Below are 24,238 nucleotides of genomic sequence, written 5' to 3' on the forward strand. Positions count from 1 at the left end.
TTCCCTACAGCCATGTATTCCAGAACAGATTGCTGGACTGCAATATATAGACTTGAATATAGTCAGCTAGTACCCGCTGCCTTAACCTCCACTACTCAAGTTTGTGCTCCATGTGAGTGGATCTTATTAAATCCGGAATCTGATACGTCCTGATGCTGGAGCCTTCATGTCAACGAGGACATGCAGCCCTCACCTTGCAAACTGCCTGCGCGAGGGCCTGAGCAGATGTCACAGACGCATGCGCAAAGGTCAAAGGACATGTGAGCCGTCAGTGGGAGTTCTGTGAATAAATTCTATGTCAGGACCGGAGGCTCAGATTATGCTTCTCTTTCCATGCTTTATTTTTAACAGCAGCCAATGAAAATCATGGAAAGTAAAAAACTGCATGACCCAATATTAGTCACAACACGTGATCAACCATAGAGGAGGAAGCCTATAAAGTGTTGAATCACACCAAGCCACTCCTCTTTCTTTGCTGCTTTGCAGCCAGATAAGTGTGATTTTCATTTTTCTTACTGTTACATTTTAACGTATTGGAGCGGGCTTTTCCCCTCCTTACAAGCGTCCTTTGGAACGCTTTTCAGCAGTGGAGTGGGAGCAAGGGAGCGAGGGCTCGCGCTTCCTGCGCAGCCCTTTTATGCCGGTGAGGTTCTTATCTTCATTTCTTTCGCTTAAATTTTATGACCCGCGCTCAGCGTGAGCGCGTTTTATGGGTCTACGTTCCCTTTTTCTTTCCCTTCTTCACCGCGTGGATATACGCGCGTGTAAAGCCTTTCACTCAGACGTTCTGTTGTTGAGCCGATCGCTCTGCAAGTCCGCTCTTCGAATTCCGCCTCCCCCGGGACGCCTATTATTCAACGCTCATATCGGAGCGTTAATCCTCCCCTCTCCGCACGCTCGCTCGGAGCGCTGTCTGTTCTTTTGTGTATTTCCCCAAGGGGCCCGGTTTACAGCGCTCGTACCGGAGCGCGGCTGGGGCCTAATTAATTAGATTTTTTCCTTTCCTTTTTCCCACGAGGGCATTTACTAGAGGCTCTGCCTCGTGCGACTCAAGCGCATATGCGCTATTAACCCCCTCATTACGGGGACATTATTAGAGGCACTGCCTCATAATATCAAAGCGTTTTTAGTGCTTTTGAGTCCCTCTGAAGTTCCTCCACCGGCTCAGCTCCCACTTACGCCCCAGTGCTTGGACACTGGGGTTGAAATAGTTCTGATTCAGGCTGGGCCAGGTTTAAGGGTCTTTAACCCCTTCAGGGCTGCTCCCTCCACATCTTAAAATTCTGATATTCTGGTTACTGCCCTGATTTATTATTTACTGATTTTACTGTTTCTCCATCAGTATGGCTGGCTATGATGACCAAGCCGAGGACTTGTACTATATTGATGATACTGCTGGCTCTTTTGACCAAGACTTAGTGTATGCTCTAGACGCGGGTGTGCGTCACTCAGTTAATCAGGCCTTGGCTCAGGCCATTCAGCCCATCAAGCATCATCTCTTGAGCTTGGTTGATCAACAGGCTTGGACAGCGCCCGTGAGCGCCCCTTCCTTGGGAGATCCTTCCTTTGCGGCAAGCCCGCAGCCTGCGAAACAGCCTTCTAATCCACATGCTGTGGATTTCCAATCCCTTATAAGGAATATGGCAAGAGAACATGATTACAATGCAGGATCACAAAAGAAAGCTGTGGATGATCCAGCTTCTTCTTCTTCATCTGACCACTCTTCTGAGCAGGAGGACGCGCCTCCTCGTAAACGCAAGAAGAAAGCCCACCACCAGGAGGTCCCTACCCCTAAGGTGTTGACTTTCGAGCCAGAGGACATCGTGCACCCCAGATCCTCTCTGTGGTTACCACCCCCTGAGGTGGCGGATTATGTAGAAGCCCATATTAGACACGGATTTGATAAGGATATTCGTTCTAGATTAAGGTCTGAGTGACCCAGACCTGATTTTCCCTCCAAGGTTACTGAGACTCCAGAGTTAGAGCCTACCCTTGTTACGTTCCTCAAAAAATCGGCTAAGGATCCTAAGAAGGGTATCGATTGCGCCTGGTGTGGATGTCAAGATAAACTTTTAGACATTTCCGGACCTCTAACTAAGATTCTGGCATTGGCGGACCTCGCTGCATCGGAATCAGGCCCCGTGGCCCAGGGTTTACTATTTGGTTCACGCTTCATGAAAGAACTTGCTAAGTTCGTATCCACCTACGCCAGTCTGGACAAAGCACAAGGATCCATCCGGAGAGTGCTGCGTCCACTTTTTCGAGGGGCCGGACACTACAGAGGGCGTGCCTTCGGCCGTTTCAATCAGCAAGGCCCCCATCGTGGATCCTTCCAACAAGGAAGAGGGGGTTATCAGGGTTACGACTCCTCCTCGTCTACCTTCTACCCGTCAAGACCTAGGTATGGTCGAGGCAGATTCCGCAGAGTGAGAGCCAAAGGACAACAATCTTTCTCCCAGGAGTCAGGAGCCACAGGTGAGATTGGTCTTGAGTTCAGAAGTAATTTTAGGGGGCAGAACTCAGAAGTTTTTGGAGAATTGGCATCTAATTTCAGAAGATGCTTGGGTCTTAGAGACCGTGCAGGGGTTCAAACTAGAATTTTACGAGACCCCTTATCAAACATGCCTTCCCAGGCAGGGATATTTTTCCCATCAAGAACACAGTCTTATTTCCGCAGTAATTGCGGCTCTGCTCAAGAAGGGTGCCGGTATCAGAGTTCCCCATCACCCTTCAGGGTTTGTCAGTCCAGTATTTCTGGTAGACAAGAAAGGGGGCGGCTCGCGTCTAGTTCTAAACTTAAAAGACTTCAATGTTTTTTTGCTATATCGTCATTTCAAAATGGAAGGTATCCATTTACTAAGAGATGTTCTCCAAGAGGGAGACTGGTTAGTCCGCTTAGATCTAAAGGATGCTTACTTGACCATTCCTATTTTTCCTCCACATCGGAGGTTCCTTCAGTTCTGTTGGGAGACCGAATATTACGAGTACAAGGTTCTCCCCTTTGGTCTGTCCTGCGCCCCTTGGTGTTTCACGAAGGTTATGCGTCCAGTAGTAGAATTCCTTCGCTCCCAAGGGGTCAGGCTTATTGTGTACCTAGACAACATCTTAATCATGGCTCAAGATCGGGACCTTCTGTTAAACCACCTTGAATGGTCTGTGTCTCTTCTTCAGAGTCTGGGTTTCATAATCAATGCCCAAAAATCCGTTCTGGTCCCCTCACATCGGATAGACTTTCTGGGATTCCAGATAGACTCGTTACGGTCTCTTCTGATTCTTCCTTCTGGGAAGATCCGTTCAATCAAGACAGAATTGAAGTCTCTATTATCCAAACAGACTGTTTCCTTGAGAGCGATTGCTCGCATGGTGGGCCTGCTATCTTCTTCGATTCAGGCGATATTCCCGGGTCCTTTGCATTACCGAGCACTTCAACGTTTGAAGATTTCTCATCTTCAGAAGGTCCTCCGTTATGCAGATCAAGTTCCCTTGTCGGAGGAGTCCTGTGCAGAGATGCATTGGTGGCTCGATCATATGGAAGCCTGGAACGGTAGAGCCATATTCAGCTCTCTCCCGGATGTAGTGATAGAGTCCGACGCCAGTCGTTGGGGCTGGGGAGCCCGGTGCGGCTCAGTGTCCACGGGAGGCAGATGGTCCAGCTCGGAGTTGAGTCTCCACATAAATTGCTTGGAACTCCTAGCAGGCTCTTTTTGCAATCAAGAGTCTTTCCCCCATCAGAGCAAATTGTTGTATTCTCCTTCGCATGGATAATATCTCGGCAGTGAGATATGTCAACAAGTTGGGGGGAACTCGTTCCCGCATTCAGGCGGAGATAGCCATTGAATTCTGACACTTTTGTCTTCAGCACAGGATTTCTGTGGTGGCGGAGTACCTCCCTGGGGCCAGCAACTTAGTGGCCGATTGGAACTCTCGTCACCTGAGAGACTTCAGAGATTGGAGGTTACATCCCAGAGTTTTCTGAACTCTCTCTGCGAAGTGGGGCCCCTTTTCGATCGATCTGTTTGCATCACGCCTCAACCGGCAGATAAAACATTTTTTCAGTTGGAGGCCAGATCCAGAGGCATCAAGGACGGATGCGTTTCTTCAGGACTGGTCTCAGGAGTTCCGCTATGCTTTTCCTCGCTTCTTGATGATTCCCAGGGCTTTGGCCCAGATCAGGCGTCAGCAAGCGGAGTTAGTCCTAGTGACACCCCTTTGGAGGTTGCAAGCTTGGTTTCCGATAGCTATGGAACTGAGTTGCGACCATCCGATCATTCTTCCCTTCCAAGAGAATCTCCTCCAGGACCCTCAGGGCTTGTTACATCCATTGATCCTGTCAGGCAAACTATCCCTGATGGCATGGCGTCTTTCAGGCAAAGATGGGTCATCCCAGGACTTTCGCAAGAGTCTTCCGACTTCATTGCAGGTTCCTGGTCCTCCAGTACTCACAAGAGGTACGCTTCGGCGTGGAAACGATGGAGTGCTTGGTGTAGTTCTAGGAGTGCAGATCCTTCTTCAGCAGGTAGCTGTCTGGTCTTGAATTTCCTTTCCTCCTTAGCAGCGTCAGGTTTGGCATACCGCTCTATTAATAATTATAGGTCCGCTATTTCAGCAGGGCATTTGCCAGTAGAGGGTAAACCCATCGGTGAGTCTCCTATTGTTTGTAAATTAATGAGGGGTATCAGGTTAGCTAATCCGCCTCGCCCCCGTTATTTGTCCCTTTGGGATGTTAATGTGGTTCTTCGATTTTTAGAATCCTGGCCTGCTAATAGATTTTTGTCTAGGAAACAGTTATCAGCTAAACTCACCATGTTATTGTGTTTGATATCTTGTAAGAGGATTTCAGATGTTAGAGCTCTGGATTTGGCGGGGAGAGTTTTTTCTTCTGAAGGAGTCTCTTTCTCCATCTCACGTAGAACTAAATGCAATTTGAAGTCCGTGTCTTACCCTTGTTTTGTGGACAACCCCAAGCTTTGTGTGGTGCAATGTCTTAAAGCGTACGAGGTAAGTACAGAAGAATTTCGTTCTGATATGGGGGGTCAATTACTCATTTCCTTAGTCAAACCATATCATCCTGTTTCCTCAGCCACTTTTGCTAGGTGGATGTGTTGGTTGCTGAGTGAAGCGGGCATTGATGTTTCTAAGTTTTGTGCGCATTCTGCCAGAGGAGCTATGGCATCGAAGTCTTTGGTTTTGGGTTCTCGTGTAGAGGAAATTTTAAAGGCAGCAGATTGGTCTTCGCCTTCTACTTTTAAAACTTTTTATTATAAACCTATTGTTGATATAGCATCTGTAGTTGTGAATCAGCTTTGAACAAGCATAATCCTAACCCCCACTGTCCTAACATAGAATTAAAAAAATTCTAGCATTTGCGCTAAGAATTTTTAAATTCTATTAACGACACGGAGGCGAGGATTATCCTGCCGCACTGTATATATATGATGGTGGAGTGTCATGCTATTTTGTTGATATTATGTACAAGTTACTGTACGTCAGTGCTATCCCACCCTATTGTTTAGTAATATAAGTATTTCTTATGATATTCAGTTTTTATGGCCTGGATTTTTTCATTTTTTCTAGGAAATGATGAGAAGTGATGCGGTCTGCCGCGATTTCGTTCTTCTTCCAGTCAAGTGGGATGTCTGTTCGTCTATTTTTCAGGATTTCGTTTGCAAGTTTTGGTTAAGACTTTGATTTTTCTGTTACGAATTTTGGACAAAGAAAGAGGAGTGGCTTGGTGTGATTCAACACTTTATAGGCTTCCTCCTCTATGGTTGATTCACGTGTTATGACTAATATTGGGTCATGTAGTTTTTTACTTTCCATGATTTTCATTGGCTGCTGTCAAAAATAAAGCATGGAAAGAGAAGCATAATCCTCGCCTCCGTGTCCTTAATAGAATTGAAAAATTCTTAGCGCGAATGCTAGAATTATTTTTATTATTGTGACTTGTCCTCACTAGTACGACTGGAGGTGACGCACCCTTATCGAATTGGACAAAGTCTTCTGGTAGCTTCCTTTTACTCCTTGCTGTAAGGGCAAGAATAAATGGGGTACCAGAATCTTTGAAAGTACCAGTTATCATTAAAATACACCCAGGGATTATGACAGGTATTGGTGCAGATGTCTAACTTCCTCGGGCTTTGCAGAAAGCAGTTGTTGAAAATAAGAAATAATTACTTAGAAAGGAGGTTCTGGAGTATCAGACTGGCTACTGGAATCGGTTACAGCAGCAGGAACCACCTTTGAAAGGACTACTTGTTCTGTTGAATACATGGATGCCTTTAGGCTAGGCTTGCACTAACCAATCACTATATACATACGTACAAACATACATAAGTACGTGCATACATACATACATACGTATGAGTGAGTGGAGCAGCTGGTGTTCGCAACATACCCAGTGAGTTGTGAGTCTGTGGTGAGGACATTTCTGGTGTTGGGTGTTACATTTGTCCAGACATGTCTTAGTTCCACTTTGGTTGGTATTCCAGTTTTTGCATTTTTTTGATCGCCGGTTAGGCCGCGTACAGGTCTGGGCTGTGTGAAGCAGTTCCACATCTTTTGTCACCATGTGGAATGCAACTCTACCGCCTTTTTTCCTGACCTCAGCAGAGGAACCAATATCAAGACAAACAAGTAGAAGGTCCTCACCCGCTATGCAAGAGTATGCAGGACCAGCCTCCCAGGAGACAGGAAGGCTTCCTTGCTCACGAACTGCCTGGTGGGTGCAGGGACAGGAAGTGTTTTTGAAACACTGCCTGATCAGGAACCTAAAGAAGTGACTGACTAAGTAAAGTACTCTGGTTAACAGATGTTCCGTCCCAAGTAAAGCTTTGATGGTGGCCAAGAAAACATTCATTAGCTTGTATACTTGTCAATAAGAAAGATAACAGAGGTAGGGAATATACTAGCAAGGAAAACTAGCAGCCAGTACAAAAGGCAGAAAAATAAAAAAAGAATCTCTTGCAGTAAAGGATGAAGCAAATTCAGTGCGACCAGTTAGCACTCAGCACGAAGACAACACAAAGATGGCAACTGAGACCTTGGCACAAGTGCGGACACCAGGAACAAATAATATTTGCGCCTATACAGCACTTTCCTCCTAGGGTACGTGTGCAAATAACACTTGCTCTTGTGTTTGTGAAGGTACTTACCACCAGCTTCTGTCAGTTACTAATTCCCCATGCAAAACTGTGCTTGAGGCAATAACAAATGCAGAAATGGTGCTTACATTCTTTCTACATCCCATGCTTCATTTATTTCTACTTAAGTGTAAACTGGGTGCAAATAACACCTGACTCCCAGAGCAAATGTTATCAATGCCCATCAATGTGCATATGAATTGAAACAGGCATGTTACAAAAATTAGAAATACACAGAAAGAGAGCAAGGGAAGCAAGGCTAACCCACACCGCCTCCCAAAAGAAACTAAGTAATCACAAAAGGTGTGGGATAGTAGGAACAGGGGGTAAGACTGGGTTAGTCTTTAACCAGTTCCTGGTTGCATTATGTTGCTTGATAGGGGGTGCTGTGTTGCCCTACAGGAGTAGCAGGGGATTTTCCTTTACGGACTAGGTGGTCTCACACACATAATAGTGTCTTTCTTCATCATATGACCACCTAGCCCCACCTAAGTAAGATGATACTACTCAGGCGGACTCGACCTCTGGTTAAAAGAACCAGAGGGAGTGCTGAAATTTAATTGTCTGGATAGTTACAGTGATCCAGAGGGGGTGAATAATAAAATTACCTAACATGTCACCGGTGGCTCTTGTTAGTTTTAATGGTGGTGCATGGGGGTTTCCCTTGTAGTCACACTCACGCCAAAGGGAATACCATGGGGGGTACCTACGTGCCGGAGCGGCCTGGCTCCGGCACGTAGGTACCCTCCATGGTATTCCCTTTGGCGTGAGTGTGACTACAAGGGAAACCCCCCCCCCCCTGGTTCTAGCCAGACCGGAGGCAATACGCCCCCAGCTCCGGGGCCTACCCCACCGTGAACTACCTGTTCAGGTAGGACACACACTTTCACTTTGAGCACCGTACTCATTACAGATGCTCCGACCCTGACGAATGCCCCTGACCCACCAGCACTTAGTGAGGGCAGAAACATGTTGGTCATGTTCAACCCCTTTTAGACTCCAAGAGACATTATCCTCTAACGAGCCTTCCCCCTTAGTTTTAGTCTTACCAACATGCACCACCATTAAAACTAACAAGAGCCACCGGTGACATGTTAGGTAATTTTATTATTCACCCCCTCTGGATCACTGTAACTATCCAGACAATTCAATTTCAGCACTCCCTCTGGTTCTTTTAACCAGAGGTCGAGTCCGCCTGAGTAGTACCATCTTACTTAGGTGGGGCTAGGTGGTCATATGATGAAGCAAGACACTATTATGTGTGTGAGACCACCTAGTCTGTAAAGGAAAATCCCCTGCTACTCCTGTAGGGCAACACAGCACCCCCTATCAAGCAACCTAATGCAACCAGGAACTGGTTAAAGACTAACCCAGTCTTACCCCCTGTTCCTACTATCCCACACCTTTTGTGATTACTATGTTACAAAAATTGACTTGCTTCATATAAAGAATAATATAGAAATCAAAATACTTTAAAATACTTTCTATTTGAGGGTGAGTTACTGACCTGCTATTGGTGGGCCAGCTGTCATAGGTATTGCCATCAGGCCTAAGAGGAAGCCAATGGCCTGAGATGCCTGCGCGGGCCCAACGAGCTCAAAGGCAATGGGGCCCATGATGCTGATGAAGAAACCATCACAAAGTCCAAGGAAAAGGCAGACGACAACCAGGGCGGCGAACACTCGGCACAGGGGTATCATCATGCTCATGAGTCCGAGCAACACAAAGGCAGCAACCTGGAAAAGAAGATGGAAATTAAAACTGTGAGTGAAGATAGGTGTTGGCATCCTTAACAAACATAGGGTGCATTTCTGAAATTCTCAAAGAATAAATTGCTATTGTCCTCAGAGCAAATCCTTTCCAACACAGCATGTCTCCTGCAGGCAGCTGGCACACACAAAGCACAGACTTCCACAACAAAATTCCAGCACAAAGACTCATAATTTATTGGTGCTTTTCCCCTGCCCTGAGCTAGAGAAAGACTACAGAAATGTAGGCGACACAAAGGGCCTGATTTAGAGTTTGGTGGATGTGTTACTCCGTCACACACGTGACAGATATTCGGTCCACCATATTACAATTTCTTTAGGATATAATGGAATCGTAACAAAGCAGACGGCATTTCCACCACATTTGTGACGGTGTAACACGTCCACCAAACTCGAAATCCGGCCCAAAGAGATTAGCACAAAAGGTGAAGACTGATTCTCAAAATTCAGGTTCTTTGGGCATACTTTACAAGATATTGTCATGTGACGGCATTTCTATTGATTCCCATGCCCAATCTGTTGGAGGAGCACTGAATTTCAAGTATAAAATCAGTTTTCTCCTCCAAACGAATCGCCCACTGTCTTCTGCCGCATTTCCAATTGGTACAATCTATTCTATTAGTCTTGCAATACCAAGGCTTCTACAGCTATTGTTTCTTTCCACAACCCCTCCTTCCCTCTAGTTTGCTATCAGTTGTGCTTTCACAGTCTTGTGCACAGTTCTTGTCCTTATTCTTTTGAAGTCTTGCAAAGGGCAGAAAGAGGCACCATCTCAAGATTCTGTGACACAAGCTTTACCATACTCAAACAATTTAAACCCATTTTACAAATCTAAGAAAGATTATCTGCTGTACGGATCCACGTGTAGAACTGCAGCTCCCTAGTTTTCAGAAGTAGATAACTCAACCAATTGGCATACAAGATTAATAAATTCACTATATGCTTTTTAGTCTCATTCATCCAAATCTCTTTTTTTGATTTCACTTTTCTTTTTTTGTACAGTAAATGCTCGCATTATCTTCTGCCAGTAGTTATTATCATATTATTACCCTCCACCAAACACAAAATGTCGGGGAGCTCTCTTTAACAATAACTCCCCAGAAAGTATCTCCTCAGCCCCAACTCTCCCCATTCACAAGTTTTCACTTAGATCAGCATAGTCAAAATGTTGGTCCATTAGATCCACAGCCAAACCAGGTTTACATGATATCCAGTACTGGATATATTAACATATGGTGATCATAAATCTGAGTCATTTATGCTTATCTGGAAAATAAAGCATGCTACACTCGTGGAACAATTTTGGACAGCTCTGCTTTCTGTGTTATTTTGAATACGGCTCCTCTGATAAAATGTTCCCATAAATATCTGATATTCCTTGTTTCCCCTGCTTTTTCTCTCAGTTCTCTGTAAATATGTCCGACACAGACTACTTTCCTAACTTCTTGCCTCTCGGTTAAATCACTTTCCCCCTACGTTTCTTCTGCTCCAGAAGACTCCCTTTGACGTCCCTCATTCTACCTTTCCATTATTTCTGCTCTTCAGCCTCTGTGCTGTCCCACCTTGGTTCCCCCATACCTACTGCCATCCTTTCAAGACCTAGTTCAGTCACTCACCACTCCTCTTACTGGTCTTAAGGCGGGTATACAGATGAGTACATAGGACCTGAAGATGACCTCTCTAGCACAAGATATACACAGTTGCTTCTCTTCTGTGCATGGAAATAATATAGTGTCCAGATATTTTTGGAAAGTCTATGACTAAGCTCCTAAAATAACCTTACCAGGGCCTATCAATGAAGCAAACCAAACACATCTTAAAAGTAGTGGAGCTCAAGACTTAGCCTGAGAGAAATGCTGAAGAGTTCAACAGTTACCAACTAAAACAAGAAATACCGTGTATGATTTGATTCAAATTCTTACATAGAATTGTGAGTTATCTAGTTCCTACAAAACAGTTTGAGGAAAATTGATAAAAGAAAGTGGAGAAAAATGTATATTGTACGCAAAAGTGGTCATCCATTATGAAGGATCTGATTGCAAGAAAAGGGGGATCAATAAAATGGCAGGAAAAATTGCAGCCTCTGTTGGGGTTTTTGGTGGGAGAAGGTTCATTTGTGATTGAATCTTCTTGTATATGGTTAGTGGATTAGCCTCGATACACAAAGGTACCTTCAGATCTAGAAATTTTCCTTGATCCCAAACTACACCGGAAGACTAGATCTCAAGGCACCATCTCGAAGGACACCACAAGGTCTGATAGAGTCTTGGATGTCAAGCTGGGAAAAACAAAAACTTCAATAGAAGGTACTTCTTTGCAGTGCACCTAGCTGAAAAGCTGAAAGATGCTCTGGATTGATCCTATCAGTTAGTCCTTTTTTAGGTAGAGTGGTGGTGCCTTGCAGGCCAGTGGTCTAGGCAGGGCTCCCAGGCTAAATGAACTGTTAAGCTGGGGACTCAGGGCCATCATTTCAACCTCTAATCTCTGCATGAGACGATTTCTTATAAGTTATTTTATTATCAAACCACCTTTAGGTTTGGATATTAGTCAGCCTTTACTCTCCAAGATTTTCAGTTTTTTCCCACTGTCTTTCTTCTTATGTGAGTCCATTCTCCTGCACTGAGAATAGGTCTTAAAGAGGCTGGAGTTATAATTGACATCAAGGTAATCTTGACCCATCTCCTCCTCCTTCCATGTCTCCCTAAATCATCACTACATCGCATGGAATATATCACATGATAAAAATGCTGCATGCACTACATCGATCTAGACAATCCATTGAGGAGTAAGTCTTGTTAAGTAGATGTGGAGATAAGTAAATGTGTAGTACCATGACTATGTAGTGGATGCAATATTTCTGCAATCGTACTATGGACCTATAGGGACTTACAAACTTTAAAGCTTTTATGTGGGCTAGTCAGTAAACATAACCCATCCGGCTACTCTCATTCCTCAGGCTGTCACAAATATGCTTTCAACCCTCAAGTGAATAAAAAAATAGTACCAAAGCAGATTGGCAATGAATTCTAATAGATTCTGAATTCACAGTTAGAATTAGGGTAGTGGTATCATGGACTTAATGTCACAAATTGTAGACACTGGAATAACTCCAAAAAAGATGGTCTGCTACAACTGTTTCTTCAAGAAAGTGACTTAAGAACAGCTGTTCAACCTCTTGTGGGCTTGCATCTCGATGGTGGTAATGCACTGCTCCATGGTTTCCCAGATGCCACCCTGGCACCCCTTAAGGACATCCTACAATGCCACAGCATGTCGCACTCAGGGCCTGAAGAAATATGATCACGTCAAACTCATCCTGATGGAACTCCACTGGCTCCCCTTGCTAGACACCACCATCTTCAAAACCAACTGTGTTTGTGCACCCAATGTATTCAATGTTTAGAGAATATTCAGTCACAGCGAGCAGTGAGTTTTTTTAAAAGGCGGTGTCTTGTGATGATGCTGGTCTCAGGTTCTGGCTATGATTTTCCCTGACTACTGTCTGAAGTTCTGAGTCAATGAAGATCCAGCATTTTGGTATTTGATTTACAATGCCAACTACTGTAATGCCTTGGTGGCACTAATATACGTTCACTAGTCCCTACAGTCATGCCAGAAAAAGATTACCAGGTACTAATTACCTGAATCAAGATTCAGCCATACATTATGAACATCTGATTGGAGGGCACCACATGACAGACAGTGTGGCAGTTGTTTTGGTAATGTTTTAACACTTGGAGTGATAGGAGCAGAACTCTCTATTGCAAACTCTTAAGTATGGACCTGGTTGAAAATTGTGCCATACAAAGTTGTGATGTTGGAAAAGATCAGAGGTCTACCTGCCCCACTGCCACGCCTGGACAGGCAATATGACTTATAAGGAAAATCAGCTGGAGGACAGGGCAGCACCTTTCAGGTCTGGATGGGCTGAGAAGACTTTAAGAATATCTATCCATGAAATCAGCACTGAGTGAGAAGCATAAGTTTTTCTTTTATGCCCTTAAAGGATTTGCTGCTGTGAAGAATGAGTGCTTCTGGGTCCTGTGACAAGCACTGGAGATTTAAAAAATGTCATGCATTCACAGGTGATTACAAGGTCAGTAGGAAAGCATGTGTAAACCTGTGTTACTCTCTCAACCAGGGCAAAGTAGGGTTGGTAACAAAACATCTTCCAATGCAGACTTTAGTTGCCACTCTACCTCTGCCCACCATTATCAGACACCATGGGCTAGAGATTGCACCAATGATTGCATTTAATTTACTCATTTACTGTACTGGGAAGAAGCGCAGCCACACAGGACCAGGGTCTGTGGTATCGGCTAGGTCCTGCCACAGGACAGGAACAACTGATATTCTTGGATACATTAAATTGAGGTAATCATGGTTTTGCTTTCTTTGTTCTCAAAGATTTCAGATGTTTCGAAACCACAGTAAGCAGCTGATTAAAATATATAGAAACCTCTGGGGTTTGCAGACATGGACAATCCGCCAAGTTTCCGAGGTTTGGACACAGCCAGTAAAAATCACTATTTAAGACCTCAACTTGCTTGTGGTTCATTATGTCCTCTTGAGTTCAATTATTTATCGCAGCTGTTTCCCAGTTGTTCCCAGAGGGAATGTGACTACAGAAAGCCATGGAAAGCATTACTGAACAGGGCAAAACAACCTGAAAAGCTCCACAAACAAGCTGGATTAAATACTCTTCGTCAAAACAAAACATTCCAGCCACAACTACTTCATTTCTTGCAGACTAGAACTTCCTTCCTTTTACATTTCTGAAAAAGCCATAAACCGTTATTGGGTGTTTATTTCATTGAGCTTCAAATTCCCATCACATTTTCACTTCTCAACACTCCCCCTTTCGGCCACTTCATTGTGGGCCTGAGAGGGTCAACACCTGCTCTACTGTTTACATTTTTCTAATAAATCTCTAGATCTCCAGAATATTTGGTGGGACTAGTGAAAGTATTGGCAGTAGCTGTCACCCTCAGAAGGATGGATTATGATCACTGTTTTGACAATGACGGTGTTTATAAGGCCAAAAATGCCCGGCAGAAGGATTCACAGATCCCGAGCCAAGTGAACAGGATCCACCACACGTCAAATTAGAATGTTGGAATGGCTAAGCAGTGGCAACGAGGATCCACATCCTAGAACTATTAGCTGATATGCTGCAGTTATATCAACTCTAAAAGCATAAAAGAAGAATATGTAATGCACCTTGTATCCCTGGTGCATACTTTGTATGCCAATGCATGTACATCGGTGTCTCACTCATGTAAAGCCAATCAGCGAGGATCATTCTGAACGCGTGATGTAGGGAGTGGGACGGTTTTTGTCATTGGTAACTGAGTCATGAAGATTTACACTACTAGATGGATACCTAGATGCACTTATTTACTGCAGCATTATGCTCCTCAACCTTGTGCGGCAAAAAGCAAATCACATGTACAACTGGAAGAGTACAGAGCAGGCCATGGACTACACCTGGGCGACATCAGTAATCAGTTTCAGAGTTTACATTACGAAACAAGCCTTGCCTAAGAGATCCCAGCCTTGTAAACGTCATCAGCTAAGATATCAAGTTGCAATACGCTGGAAGCTGCCCTTGCTCTAGAAGCATTCGCCTGAAGATCTTCATTGCAGGGTAGGAATGTCATATGGAAATCTGACATTGGAATAGATTGGTCTGATATTAACATGATACTTATTTTATACAGTGCTTAATGACTGTGGTCACTGCAGATAAATCAATACTATGTTACCTGGAAAGGAGAATGTTAAATGCTATTATGAAACATCCCATATCTGTTGGTGTGAGTTCTTTGAACCAAGTTATTGAAAAGTGCAGTTTAGACGTTAATCTAATAGTTAGATTGCCATCTAGATGGTCTGTTGCTTTACTGGATGCGTATGAAGAGAGATGCAAAAAGATACTGTGGTAACCGTGTCAAACAGGGGCGTTGTTGACTCCAGTTGAACATTGTTGTAAGGCGAATAGCAATTCTTTAGGACAGGTTTTGAGAAGCAGAAAAAAAAACAGGGGCTTCCGGTATGCCGCAATGATGTGCACATAACTCGCCCAATGATCAGCTTGAAAACAACACAGATTAAACCCCATGAACAAGTGTTTGTGAGTGTGTAAAGAGCAGCTGGGAGTCATGTGGCACTAGAAACTCATCAGGAGAGCATCCATCAGCTATAAGTCAATCATAGCGATAATGTAATTAAAGCAAGAAAGCTCGCAATTTGTATTGCTTTACTAAATTCCAGATAGTTCCAGAGTGCTTGAATAAGGATGGGTGGATACTCCAAACGTTAGGGACCAGAACTGATAGAGTCCAGCTTTCCAGACATATTTTCATGGCAACAGTTAATAGAAGACAAATTATGTAAAGAAGCAGTTGACATGCAAGGGTGATGGGAGACCTGGCTTGTCACAAAGCACAATAGGTGAGACCAAAATGAACTAAGTGAATTTGTTGCTGCAACAGGAGCCATGGTAGTTTACACCAAGAATGATCATAATACATAGTTATTGCAATTTATTTAAATATCTTACTGTATGAACAGATACAGGGGGTGCTCTTTGTCAAATCAGGATGAGATAAACAAGTTTGTGATGATGGGTGTGCAGAGAACCACCACAGATGGTGAGCTTGTCTTCAAGATAAGCCGGGGTACTAATGGTTATGTCTCTGTAAAAAGGCAGCCAGTTTCGAAGATGGTGCGGGCCAGCAAAGGGAGCCAACAGAGTGCGATCAGTTCAGGATAATGTGATCATATTTCTTCAGGCCCTGGATGACTCATACTGAGGCATGTATGATGCCCTTCTTAAGGTGTGACATTGCGGAGTCTGGGAGGCCATGGAGAAGGATGTCACCATCATCCAGGTGCAAGAGTAAGAGGGTTTGAACGGCAGTGCTGAATGTTGTGCTCCTGAAGTAACGGTTTCACTATCTTTAGGAGAGAGAGCTGGTACCAGGCTGTCTTTGATTCTCCTTTCGCAATGTGTTCGTTGAGGGTGAGGTTGGATCCAGGGTGAACCTAAATGACTTGGCATTGAGTGAAAACTGAGGTTTGAACGCATCAAGATCCATGTCATTGAGCCAGATCTGTACTGCTACTTTGTGTTGTTCTAGGCAAATAACAGGAATTCTGTCTGACTGATGTGCAGGCAGTGTCTGGGGTGTTGGATATTTAAAACAGAGGATGCTTTCAAGTAGTTTTGTACCATCAGCACATTGGTAAATCTTGATGAACTTATCTGTGAGTACAGCACCAAGCGGCTCCCTGTACAAGCTGAAGATGACAGGGGACAGTATAGAACACTGGGGGACTCTGCAGGTGATGGGGATCCCCTGGACCCAGAAGTGCCCAAAGTGCCCATTTGAAAAAACTGGTGTAGTTGGAAAGGTAGGCGGAGAAACAGTGAGGAACGTTACCAGTGAATCCCATTCAAGACTTCACGGTGCGTATCAGGGTGGTCTTGTCGGCGGTATCAACGGCAGCTGAGAGGCCCCGCAGTATCAGGAGGCAAGGGCCATCTTCATCAGTGGCCAGAAGCTCTGCCAGGACTAGGACACTTGATAGTCAATATGCCAAATCACACTTGGCCATTCCCAAAAGATATTCCAGGACAGACCTGCTTGGGTTCCTGGGACCATTCTGGCAGTAAATGTTCAATCCCTTTGAAGTGGACAGCTCTAACTAGTTGGTAGTGAGTGGAGCTTGACAAGACACAAGGGCATCAACGTCCTTCAGTGCCAGGTTGGACTTTAGGCACAAATAATTCAGGGACAGCTTGGGTGGCACGTGCACTGTACCCTTTGGAGTAAGAGAACGGGAGTCTGCAGGATGAGGTTACGGTCACCAATCTATTGTATTGTAGATCCCCTTTTATAAGTCTTCTTTATTCATAATTCACTTCTGCTTCTAGCAGACATAAAAAAAAATGCACCCGCTCCTAACTGTCTCACCTTCACCGAACCATGACAGTGCCCACCTGTCCTCAAGGCGCCCACTTAAGGTAATCAGGACAATGTTCCAGTGATCTATGTTTTAATCAATTTTCAGTTATCTCCATTATTTTATCACATTTGTTAAGTTGCTATCCCCCGGTCTCGTCCTTACTATCTAATGTATATTTGTTTAATACAGTAATTACTTTTTGACTAAACATGGTTGCCCCTTGGTGTTGATTTGTTGTTTGCCTGAGATGCTACATTCACCATCTCACACATTTTCTCGGCGGTTTTCCTTGCTTTTTTAACAAATTAGGTTTTGGCAGTACCCCATGAACCAAATATTTATTCATTTATGTATTTATTTATGGAGATTTGTAGCGCGCCAAGCATATCCCTGGCCTCTTCTCCTGAGAGCGCGAGGTTTAACGCTGCCTTTGTGAGGCTGCTGAACGCTACGATAGCCCTCGATAAATATGTGCCCTGTTTGGCAACTAAATCCATTTTAGATGTGCAAAAAACTTATGACCAGTCATAAATGGTACATCCCGAAACACAGAATGGTCCCATGGAGACACTGATGCCTACAGATGAACGGTATGGCTGAGGAAATCCTGCCTACGTGAATCCACAAAATCGTAGGATTATGGTTAGTACTGGCAGTAAAAATCTCACAGTTGTGCTGAAATATATATATATATGTGTATATATATATATATATATATATATATATATATATATATATATATATATATATATATATATATATATATAAAATAGTTTAAGTATGTGTGTGAATGTGGTGGAAATTTCCCACAATATTTTTCGGGATGTAAGTAAAGAGATTTCACGACCAGAAATAATATTTATGGGTGTAGAAAAAAAGGAAAAATGTTACCTTGATGCACATTCCTGTCGCACTTTCGCACTGAATTGTTGTACCTTGTGGACAATCAGCAGGAGTAAGTCTAGGGCAACAGGAATACTCATGGAAAGCTAAACATTGCAGAAATTCTCATGCCTGCTCTTGGGAATGATGGAAGTTTACTCAAATTGCAGGAGGTGATCTACAATGCATAAATGTAAAAATAAGTTTTGGGACTTTCCCTGTTGTGAGCTGCATGGCCCTACTTGTAGATATCAACTTTACTTTTTAAAGTAGCAATATATAATGCAATTTGTTGTTTCATGTGCTTCCCTTGTGATGTATTTTTAAGTGTGGATTTCTACACACGGTGCCGGGTACCTGCAGGTTATAGCGGTTTAGGTTACACAATGTGTATCCGTGTCACAGGGCCCAGACAGTCAAGGCTACCTCTGCACAAACACGTATGTAAGTTGAACGTGACCTTATACTCACTCGTCTAGCCAGCATGCGCACTGTAAGCTCATCCCCAGGACACGGGCAGCCTTGTGAAATACAGATATCACTTTGCAACCTGAGTCTGTAAAAGCGACAGAAAGGTGAAACACCTCAGTGTCCATATGTGCATGCAAAGGAAGTTGTCTGCATGGACCTGTGCATTTTCGAGCTCTAAAAAAACTCAATAAAAAAAGGACGAAATTGAACATATATAAATAGAAAATGGAAAACTAAAAGACTGGCCCACCAGCCCTGGCACTAAAGTGCATAATTTCCAGGACCTGCACACGTGATCAGGCAAATGCCATCAATCACAAGGCAATGCAGCCAATGGCGGAAGTGGGCAGATCCATTGCCCTCTGTGGAATGGTGCCCGGTGGCGTAACAAAGGGCCCCGCTGCCCCCGCAGTGCGGGGGGGCCCGGGCTCCAGGGGGACCCCCGCACAGTACCCTGGCCCAAGACCTCCTCAGTGAGTCCAGATGGGGTGCCCTCCACGTACTGTGCAGGGGCCCCCTCAAGTTTCGTTACGCCACTCGTGCTGCCCTGGCAGAAGCGGGATGTGTATGACGCTTCAACAGTATGTATGGATGTATAAATGTTATTTTATGAACTGTTTTGATTACTAAAGCCTGGCAGACAGCTAAACCTGTCAGTAGGCCCAGGTGAAATGTCATGTTACGCTTGTGACAGGAAATGTCCTAAGTAGCGCCATTACACCACAATGCGCTAAATGCAGTTTTTACAGTTCACATAAGTTTGCATTCTTTTTCGGAACTTCACCTAATTATGCAAAAGCTAATTACGCAAATTTTAGACACCACTACCTGCCAGGCCGTTCTAAGAACATGTACTATCACAGTGAGAATGATTAACGTCAGGGTTTGTAAGATGGGGTTATCAACACCAAAGTCTTTGCCCACTGTAGCAATCTGTGAAGCTTCACCATGGAGTGATAATTCATCTCAGAAGGCCTACTGGCTTTAACATACACTTTTCATAATAAGAACGTCAGGGGACTGCCTTTCATAATCCTTCATAATAAACAGACCAAGCCTGTGATGTCTGACATGAACCAAGGTGACCCATATCTTTATCATTGGTTTAGCACCATTACCACCTCTGGCCTAATGTACTGTTCATGGGCTTTTTCACGAGGTTCACGCCAACATAGGCAGAATTACAAACTGAGCTCACATTACAATTGGAAAATGTTACACTGTCCCTCTAAAACAGCCGATCGGGGATTATCACTGTGCAAATCTTCATCCTCCAATGCTTGTTGGAGGGGGTGGGACCAACACGTTTCTATTATGATAATTCATGAGACTCCTTGAAACTAAATACACTTGCACAGGCCTTAACATAGTATAACCCACCATTGAAGGTTGATTGATTTTAACATTTGCTTTTCACAATAAGTAAATCAAGACTACTGCCTTCGTCATAATAAACAGATCAGACGAACAAACTACTGAGGCAGAGCTTATCATTGGCTTGTCACAACAACTGACACAGGCCTACGATACAGAACACCTGTGCAGCATTATGGCTGTAAAATTACAAATATGTACAAAATTACAGTTGGAAACTCAGCAAACAACAACTGTTAAAAGGACTTAATGAGCAATATCGCAGTGCAAATTCATAACAAATCCCTTCTACAATATTCAGTGTTGTTTCATGTAACAAAATGCTGGTTTACATTCTATAACACAGAGTAATACCAATCCACCATGACAGGCCTATTGGCTTTAGCATACACTGTTCACAGTAAAGTAAACCAGGCCTCCTTTCTTAACAATGTGTTTCCTAAGGGTGAGGTTGGTGCCCAGGAGTCCAGCTGACCCGGCATTCAGTGAAAGAAGGGGGTCAGACCCATGACGGTTCATGTCACTGAGCCAGGTTTGCACTATTTCTTATTTGTTGTCCTTGGCAGGTAACAGGAATTCTGTCTTGGGTGGGTTGAGCCTCAGGTGGGCACTGGACATCCAAGTCTGGACGGTGTGCAGACAGAGCTTGAGGCGTTGGATGTTTGGAGCAGAGGACACTTTCAAGTAGAGTTGTAAATGATCAGCGTATTGGTGAATCTTGGTGCTGTTGGCTGTGAGTAGAGCACCAAGGGGTTAAAGAAGAGAGGAAACAGACAGCATGGAGCACTGGGGGACTCTGCAGATGATAGGGACCTCTTGCGATGTGGAGGTGCTCATCGGAAAAACTGGTCTCCTTGGAAAGGTGCATAGCAGAATTATAAGTTGTTTTTGCAAATTATCTTAGTAAAGTAGGAGTGTGCAAGTTTATGTTGAAAGTGCACTACATGATTATGAAACGCGTAAGCCGAGTTATGCATAAAAAGATGTTGACAGGTGTGTGTGCTACGTAGAAGAGATAGGGCCTAGGTTGCAGTAGCTGATGGGTATTTCATTACCGTGGGCAATGGTGTACAGCTGCTGCACACTGGGCGCCTGTTCTGTGAGGGTAAGGATGCATATACTGCTGCCACCTCCCATATAACCAGTCTTTGAGTTAAGGAAGCTAGAGCTGCTGCTGGAAAATTGTGCTTGTGTTGGCTACTAATGGACCTTGGTGAACATATTTTCACTGTATACTGCCCAAAATGACCTGCAGTATAAAAATGAGGAGTTCAGTGTGCACATGGCTGAGGGGGTGATGTTTGCAGGGGTGTGCAGGCAGGGCACAGAGTGCCAGGGACAATGTAGGATGCAGAGGAGGGAGCAGGGGGTGTGACACCGGTGTAGGGTTTGTTTGCACACCCAGAAATGGCACAGCACATGCAGAAGCAATGTATTCGGACACACACAGAGACAGAAAGATGCACACAGAATGAACAGATATGGAATTAGCAATAGCTCAATCTATACACATTACAAACGCATGGTTCGCTCCTGAACCACGAGGTGGAAACAATAGTTTGTGACAGTAGGAACATCTCACCAGCGTAAACATGGTTCTTGTTAAAGACAGTGGGCCCAGGCAAACACCTCTAGGGAGCTCGCCTCTTCCAAAAATAGAGCTGTGATTGTGTATAGTACATTATACTAGTTACTTCAAAAATGAAATGGGAACTTGTATTTGACCTATCACTCTACAGATGTAGGTCATGGTGAGAGGCGTTTGCTAAATCTCTGCTGAAAGCCAGTGACATCACATTCGCTGAATCTTTGCAGCAAGCCACTAACCTCTCATTTCCTTAATCTTTGCAACAAGCCAATGATATATTTGCTAAATTTTTGCAGCAAGCCAATGATATCACATTTGCTAAATCTTGGTAAAACGTCAATTATATTATATTGACTTTGTTTCTACTGTCTATAAGTAGATTATGTTGATAAAGTGTTGCAAAAACTTTGACAGTACACCAGTTTTATTACATGAACTGTGTTAATATTCATTTCACATAATTTGGAAATACTGGTGTGATTATTGGACAGCTCTCATTAGGTGTTCATGTAACTTCACCTTCACGCACAAGGGCCTTATTCCAATAGATGAGGTGACCTATCTTTGGACTCACTTTTCAGACCTTCGAAACAGTCATTTTTTTGTTCCTAGGGCTCAAAAGCTGTGTTAACCAATTGCCTGGTCTGATATTGCTGCATTAGGTTCTTTGTGACTGTTCAAGCGATATTCTGACAAAATACTGAGTTAAAAATATCGATGCACACACATATTGAGTTTTTAATATTGTGATACTAAATATTGTGAGGCATGAATATCATTGACAAAAATATTGATTTTCTAAGGTAAGTAATATCGATGTTAAAAATATCTATGTTGGTGATGTCGTTCACAAAAATATAACTGTAAAGAATATCGTTTTTTAAATATCTTAATGTATTTTAGTATATATTTTAATTGTATATGTCAAATTGTTTGTATAATTGTTGTTGTGTTTTTTAATATAGTCTGTAAATGTTTAGTTGTTTTTAAATTTAATTTAATTATTAATTTGCCATTTTTAGTGTTGTTGTGGGTTGTGGGGTTTGCAAAGATACAGAGTGGGTAGTAAATTTATCATAATTAATAATTTTAATTATAATTAATTTTTAAATTGATAATTATGCAAATTGTGTAATTAATTTATTTTTTAAGTTGGGTTTTAGGTGCGGATTGTGGGGTTTGTAGGGGCGAAGGCTAGGAAGTTAATTATAATTAATCAATAAAACAATTCAATTTATATTAATTATTTAATTGATAAATATGTCAATTGTGTAATTAGGATATTTTAGGTTATATTTCAGGTGTGGGTTGTTGGGTAGGTAGTGGTAAAGGTTGGGAAGTTAATTGTGAAATTATATTTGTTGAGCTATATTTTAGGTGTGCATTGTTTAGTTTGTAGAGGAATAGGGTGGGAAGTTACTTAAGTAATCATAAATGAAAAGAAAAAAAAAAAATATATATATATATATATGTATATATATATATATATATATATATATATTAACATGTTAATTGTTAAATGTGTGTGTTTTTTATTTCCATTATATTTTATTCATATTATGTGTTTTGATTGATAATAATTATTTAAAATTGTAATTAGTTTTTATTTTTGTGAAAATTTAGACATATCATTTTTATATTTAGAATTTTATATTTTTGGGTACTTAAGAAAGTTAATAAAATCTATTATTTGTTTAAAGTGAAATACGCTCTCTCTACTATTGGACTGAATAGAGTGGGAAGAGTAAATTGTACCCCTCCTGAGTCCAACGCTTTCCCTGCTGTTGCACAGACTGGAGTGGGAATAGTAAATGTTACCCCTCCTGAGTCCAACGCTTTCCCTGCTGTTGCACACACTAGAGTGGGAATAGTAAATTTTATTTATTCAGTATCCAATGCTTTTCCTACTGTTGCATCGACTGGAGTGGGAATAGTACATTTTACCCCTCCTGAGTCCAACACTTTCCCTAATGTTGTACTAACTGGAGTGGGAATAGTTAATTTTACCCCTCCTTAGGCCAACGTTTTCCCTACTGTTGCACCAACTGGAGAGGGAATAGTAAACTGTAGCCCTCCGGTGTCCAATGCTTTCCCTACTATTGCACAGACTGGAGTAGGAATAGTACATTTTACCCCTTCTGCATCCAACGCTTTCCCTCTGTTGCATACACTGCAGTGGGAATAGTATTTTTATTATTTCTACAGTTTAATAGTTTTGTTAGTATTGTTTAAATATTTATTATGTGTCTGTGTATTTAATGTTATGTTTTTAATATATGCATTTATGTCATTTTTAACATATTTTTAGTAAAACGTATTTTTATTCGTTGTTACTTTTATGTATAATTAAATTGGAAATACTTTTTTTGTTACATTTGTTATTTTTGATGTGTATGTTAATATATATATCTGTACATGTCAAATTAGTATATTTAAAAGAAAATATAAAATTATAATATGGATTGGAATTATTATGTTTTCTAATAGTTTTACTATATATATATATATATATATATATATACACATATATAAATATACACACATGTGTTTGTTTAACTAAGTATTTATTAATATATATTTTTAATAATATTCAAACATATTAAATGTACCTTATATTAATCTCATATGTAAAAATATTTCAGATTTACTGTTTAACTACATATAATAAAAAAACAGATATTTTTGTAAATATTTTTGGATATTAGTGTAAAACAATACTTTTTCCGGTATTTTTGCATTTACCTTTATACGCATAGGATAACAATATTTTTGTGATCAACATTTTTGACTGACCTACATGGAGCTGTTTAGATAAGTATAAGGATAATGGTATGATTTGTGCAGAGCAGCCGGCTGAGTTGGTATCTGCACACACTTGTCAGATAGTTTCAGCAGCTGGTTTCTGTGAACACAGGTGCAGTAGTTTGTGTTGGAAGAGGGTCTTGATTTTGGTAATGCACTACATGGTTTAGTAAGATTTAAGTTTTTGGTGACAGGGTAATTGGTTAATTTCAAGTTTTACTGTCCAACATGGCGCTGACATT

General features: G+C 42.3%; 1 protein-coding gene across 1 annotated transcript in view; it reads right to left on the bottom strand.

Moving 5' to 3' along the window:
* The window catches only part of SLC16A2 (solute carrier family 16 member 2), a 396,992-nt gene that overhangs the window by 57,866 nt on the left and 314,888 nt on the right, over positions 1-24,238 (bottom strand). Inside the window, exon 5 of the mRNA XM_069210883.1 lies at positions 8,647-8,875. Coding sequence (XP_069066984.1) covers positions 8,647-8,875 — 229 coding nt within the window. The remainder of the gene's footprint in view (positions 1-8,646; positions 8,876-24,238) is intronic.

The sequence above is a fragment of the Pleurodeles waltl genome, chromosome 2_1 (assembly GCF_031143425.1).
Source record: "Pleurodeles waltl isolate 20211129_DDA chromosome 2_1, aPleWal1.hap1.20221129, whole genome shotgun sequence".
NCBI classification, from domain to species: domain Eukaryota; kingdom Metazoa; phylum Chordata; class Amphibia; order Caudata; family Salamandridae; genus Pleurodeles; species Pleurodeles waltl.